Source organism: Pteropus medius, unplaced genomic scaffold (genome assembly GCF_902729225.1).
Source record: "Pteropus medius unplaced genomic scaffold, Ma_sr-lr_union100, whole genome shotgun sequence".
NCBI classification, from domain to species: domain Eukaryota; kingdom Metazoa; phylum Chordata; class Mammalia; order Chiroptera; family Pteropodidae; genus Pteropus; species Pteropus medius.
The window spans coordinates 59,906,345-59,912,344 of record NW_024344378.1 but is presented as its reverse complement, the minus strand read 5'-3'; the positions used below and the strand labels follow the sequence as shown (position 1 = coordinate 59,912,344).

Genomic DNA, 6,000 nt, shown 5'->3' with positions numbered 1-6,000 from the left:
CACACTGTTTTGAATCTGAAAACAAAGCCTCCCTACTCCTCTCAAAAATAAAAGAGGTAATGACTTGTAGTTAGCTTCTTCCCTCATGATTCATGTAGGTACACTACACTTAATAAAGTGACTCATTCTTTCATTGGGCAAAAACAAGACCTGGACGTGCTAGGTCCTGCTGGGGAAGCAAACACCACCACCGAGGCCATGGAGGGAAGTCAGTGTGCACTTACTTCCCCACCTCACCCTAGACCACCTCCAAGCCAGGCTGGTCTTATTTTCAGTACACAGGCCAGAGGGCACGGTGATCATTAATGATGATTCCCATGCATAATGAGGGACACTTTCCTTAGGACACTTAGCTTTGAGTGAAGCCTAAATGTGGTCTGTGTGTTGGGCACCGAGGACAGGGAGCTGCAGAAAGCTGAGGAGAGGGTTAGGAGCAGGGGGTTGGCAGAGTCTGGCAGCTGCAGAATGCTTGATTTGGGAAGGTGACACCTAGTGGCAGGAGTCAAGGTTGGTGGCCCTGGCTGGGCCTTGTTGCTTTTCCTTTTGACAGTGGCTCGCCCATGGGAGACTGTGGCAGACTGCAGAGGTCTCTCATTTCAGTGAGGCTTTCTTCCACAGCTTTCGCAAACTTGGTAGAAGAGGTCTCCTTGCAGCCATGGAAGCTGGAGATGCAGAAAAGGATGCTTTCAGGCTGGGGGTTGTAGCAGGCGCCGTACCCATCGGGCACCACAGGTCCATAACAGCAAAACATCTCCATGGTTGTGGGTACCTGGAGGAGAGGACATATTAGGAACTGCTTGTTCTGAAATGCAACCTGTGAGCCTGCTAGAATGAAGAGCATTCCAACAACCCCGGAGGCCTTGACAGAGTATTTGCTCCTCTGTTTTCCACCTGGGTGTTTGACTGAATTAACCAAATCAACCAATTGCTTCATCATGGATGGTCATGGCCAGAGTCATAAAAACAAACCCATCTAACTGCATGATATCAGAAGAAGAGGGGCCATAAACCACTCCCTGGTGTGAAATCTGCTCTACTGTGGAGTCAGAAGCTTTCAGATTCACCTGCTGCTGGGTCTCTGCTGAGTCTCTCTTTCACCTGGGGGTTGTTTGAGGCACCAAGGCAATCAGGGTAATTTACTAAATGGCACCCTGGTGACACCCAATGGTTCGATGGTTTCCCAGAGGGAGTAATTTATGAACTGGAGGAAATCTGGCCTGTCTCTTCTGTCTATTTCCCCCACATCCTTAATTACTGTCAGCATTGCCTGGCTGTTCTGATTTTCTCCACATAGCCTGGCTATGCACAATTACCCAGCACTGGGTGTTTCAAAATTGGCCATCAATTGGAGTTTTAGTTATGCACCTAATATGTTTTGAATTTAGAGTGCTGAGATTTTGTAATCCAGATCACAAATCAAGAAAAGGTGTTTCTGAAGGCATTCAAGCCATAAATGTTCATTTTTAGTTAAAAAAAAAAAGCCCAAACCATTGCACCCCAATTAATTTTATTAGCTGGTCTTAGGGGAAAATAGAATACATTCTTGGGCAGGTGTAGGGTGGGGTTTATTTTAAACCCACTGGCTTCTGGCACTGTGTACTTGGGCCTTCAGAAATGACACTGACTGTTTTAATGGGGCAGAACAAACCATTAGTCCTGCTAATAGAGTCACCTCATTGTCAGATAAATTTGCCGTGCAACAGCCAAAGGCCATAAAGCCATTCCAAAGCACTTTTTGCCCATGGATGGTTTCCTGAAGAATTTATGTTGTGTTCTGTCCTCCTTTGTTCATGTCTGTGAGCTCACTGCTGTAATGACAAAATCAAATTACTGAGGGGGCTTTTATCCTCAAACACAACTTTATCAGCTCCTTTTATTGTCCACATCTAGCTTTTCGCAATGAGATGGAGTTTCAGGAAATTGACGCATGGGTGGGTGGCAATACTTTGTCTTCTAAGCTGCTGCCTTTCCCTGATGGATTTCGTTCTGTCTTTGTGACAGTGGTCCTCCAACAGAATGAGCCTGTGGTGCAGTTTAGGAGACACTGGACTGGCAGCTAATTGCCTGCTATTGGTTGCGTGGCCCTTTACAATAATGGCTGTGACCTGCTTGGAGAGCCCTGTCCATGCCAGCTACTGAGCTGGGCTTTCTACCTACATCATCAAATCTAGTTGAACTAGGACTTTGTCCTAGGCCTGTCAGGCTTCAGAGACTGTGGCCACCATGGTGGAACACCACCACCTCTCAGGTAACAGATCGAAAGGTAGTAGGGTACCAGAATGGGTGCTTTTCCATCCTGTCTACCTCTGCTAAGGTGGCATCTGTGATTACTGTCATTTAGAAGATGGAGAACCAGAGCTCTGACCATTTAGGTCATTTTGCTGAAGGTCACAGAGCTTATGAGAAGCAGATAAAGGACTTGCCTGACTCCAGACAGTAGACCGTATTCATTGAGCTCTTTTGAAAGTCCACTGGTTACACTAAGTGGCCTTTTGGGCAATGGCTACAATAGGGGTACCTGGCTGGTGGAGAGGACAAATCGATTGCTCATCAAGTATGTTTCATCCGTGAACATTTCAGGCAGCTCCTTGCACATGTTCCGGGCCAGCTCCCGCAGCCCTAGCAGGTGGTTGTCAATAGCCATCCCTGTTATGGCCTGGGCAGTAGGGGGCAAAGAAAAGGAAATGAGACGTAGGCTCCCACATGCCTCCTCCCCATCTCTCTAGTCCATAATGCTAATGGTGACTCCAACGGCCATAGTTACCCAGTGCTTGCTGCAGAAAGCATGTGTGGGTGGCTGCCCAGGACTGACTACTTTACCACATGGCCTCTGCTTCTTGGGCCCTTGTACATTTCTGTGTGCACAGGATGAGTCCAGATTGGGTTGTATTCTAACATGAAGAAGCCTGCATTTAAGGTTGGCGAATCTGAGTCTCTTCCCATGGTCACTGCTGATGTGCACTGTGTATAACCACTTGGTACTCTAAGTGGAAGGAGTGGGCTGGCTGGGCTATCCCCAGTACCTTCTCAGGAAGGAGAGGAGTCTGGGGAGAAGGAAAGGTGCTGGCCCAAGGACTGCTGAGCCCCATCCAAGCATGGTGAGAGGAGCCCCAGGCTGTCACTGGTCAGACTCATCATAACCAACACTTTATCCTCTAGCAGGTGCCCAAGGAATGAGGATAGATGGTATTAAGACCTGTTCCTGAATCTTGGCTGCTATTTCATAGGCCCAGAATGAATTCAACTCAACTGGATTCATTTTCTAAGAAATCATTTTGAGATAGAAACTAGACATTTTAGCAGAAGTTCAACTGATGTTTTCAAGGGGAAAGCTTGTTAAATGAAGAAAGGTTATTTTTCTTTTTATTACAAGGTATTTAAGCTTTTATCAAAGGCTAACATAATAGCTTGGGAGGGGCTCCAGAATCTCTATGTGGGAGGTGCTCAGGGTGGTGGTGTGGCTGGAAATGGGGCAATGGGCCAGGGTACTCACGCTACATCTTTTCCACTTGAGGCTGCATGTGTAGCATGCACACTGGTTTTGCTTGGATTATATGTTTACTTGGGGCAATTTGGGGGGCCGATGGAAACATGGGGGCCACCTTTGGCCTATAGTAATAAGTCAACATTAAGGTAATTGTGAGTAACATTTAGGGGTTTCATGGTTACATAAGATGGCCACTTAGCCTTTAAAGCACTACATAGGAGGAAGCCTCTTATCACAGTGAACTTTGTTCAGGTTTACAAGGCACGTTTTGAGATTTGACAGCTGTTATCTTTCAGTTGGGAATGAATGCATAAAGATGACTCAGAGGCTCCAGTCTCTCCAAATGCACCTAATTATAGGCTGAAAAGACATGTTATACAACCACATCTCACTTTAGATGTGTCCCGTTAGGACAGGGTAAGAACTATGAGCCCACTTCTAATTTCTCTGGTTACTTCTGTCTAATTGCTGATTTGTGTAGATCTACAGAAGCAGCTGCTCTGTGCAGCAGCCAACCCATCCCTGTTTTCACCATCTCTGAACCCACTGTAGCAACTGGGATTGACTTAACAGATTGTTTGGATTAGAGCCTTGAGTAGTAATGAGTAATACAACTTATTCATTCATTCATTCATTCAGAGAATTTTAATTGATGCCTAGTATGGGCCTGAGGCTGCTGAACACCGACGTGACAACAGAGAATATAGCAGTCCTACACTTAGCTGTCATGAAGCCTTATGTGTGGTGGGAGGCAGATATAAAGTAACCATTCAAATAAACTTGTGATCATCAACCAAGGTAAGTGCTATGAAGGAAATCACAAAGTGCTGTGAGAATATGTGATATGAAGTCTGGACCACATTTGCTCCTTCACCAGAATTTCCTTTCTCCACTACCACTACCAAATATACTTGCCAAATGTCTGGAGAATTCCTTGCTCCTGCACGGCCTGCGAGGGAGTAGGTTTACCTAGAAAGCATCTTCGTAGCTCTCCTCTTCCCATCCTCTATCTCTTTTATTTAGTTGTTCCCATAAACTTAAAATAGTTAACACAAAATAACCCTATGGCAATGCTTTGGAGGATAATTTTCTAAATTTTTCTAAAAATTTTAAATTATTATCAAAGTTATGTATTTATATAGTTTAAAAACCCTTAAATCAAAGGCTTATGTCACCTTGCCAGCACTGAATCCCACTCCACAGAGGCAACCACTTGGAATGCTTTTGTCATTTACTTTCTTATTTCTAAACAACATGCTTAGACAGCCATTACTGCATTTTCCAGTTTTACCTGTAATCTTCTTATAGAAGATGAACTTTGGCTCTTTTATACCCCTGCTCCCCTAATACACTTCCACTCTCCCATTCTCCCAATAGAATTACATTTTAACCCTTTGTTGTTTGATCAACATTCAGTGTTTACATAATTATAATTATGTAAGTATTCAGGGCTGGGTCAAATAGTGTATTATGATTAAAGTTCCTTTCTTATTCAATATTTTATTTTTCTTAGAACTGACGATTCTTAAATGATTAAATTGTGCTTTTTTCCACTTGCTGATCTTTCTATGTATTTATAACTCATGGATTCCTAAACTCTCAGCCAGAAGCATAAAACTTCCCTCAATGCATTAAAAATATATCCGATAATTTATCCATTTTACTCCTCTTTTCACTTCTTGCTCTTCTATGGACTAATTGCTCCCTAGGTCTGCTGAGGAGCTAACAACTTGGTCTCCCTTTACTATCATCTTTCTCTACCTCTTTTCTTGTATTTAATCTTCAGATTTTTGGATCCTATGATTTCTTTTTTGTTTGATTCTCTTACTTTAGTGGTCTACATCCTGCAAGAAAGAGAGCTTAATAAGTAAAAATTGTGAGACTTTATCTGTCTAAAAATGTCCTTATTTTATCTGCAAACTTGATAATAGTTTAGCTGGGTATGGAATATACATAAAAATAATTTTCTCCCAGAATTTGAAATCATTGCCTCACTATCTTCCACCTTCCAGTGATGCTGTTGAGTGAGAAGTCCAAATACATTTCTACCATATTTTCCCCCTGAGTTATTTTTATTTCTTGAAAAAATTTTTTAGAGTTTTATTTTCTTATTTATAGATATAATAACATCCTTCATTTTTCAGAGGATCTCAATTATAGTTTTTAAAAAAGTCCTGTTTCCTGCCTTGTTTTCATTCCTTTTAAATTTCTTTTAGATTATTTTAAAAATTAAAAAAATCGTACTGACTTTAGTCTTTTATGTTAGCAGCTCTCCTCAATGTTTGATAAGTTATGACTATTTATTTATATCTAAGAATAATATACCAAAAAGATATGTATGTGAGAATATGCTTGTCAACTGGTGGACTTCGCTGTGATGTGAGCTGGCTGGGCTATTATATAGAAGATATAGAAGATGAACTTTGGCTCATCTTCTTTGTTGTTTGATCAACATTCAGTGTTTACATAATTATAATTATGTAAGTATTCACGGCTGGGTCAAATAGTGTATT

General features: G+C 42.3%; 1 protein-coding gene across 1 annotated transcript in view; it reads right to left on the bottom strand.

The window, feature by feature from the left end:
• Positions 1 to 502: 502 nt before the first annotated feature.
• The window catches only part of CHAT (choline O-acetyltransferase), a 44,767-nt gene continuing 39,269 nt past the window's right edge, over positions 503 to 6,000 (bottom strand). Inside the window, exons 13-14 of the mRNA XM_039872453.1 lie at positions 2,519 to 2,656; positions 503 to 769 (exon numbers count right to left, since the gene is read on the bottom strand). Of these exons, the coding sequence (XP_039728387.1) occupies positions 503 to 769; positions 2,519 to 2,656 (405 nt within the window). The remainder of the gene's footprint in view (positions 770 to 2,518; positions 2,657 to 6,000) is intronic.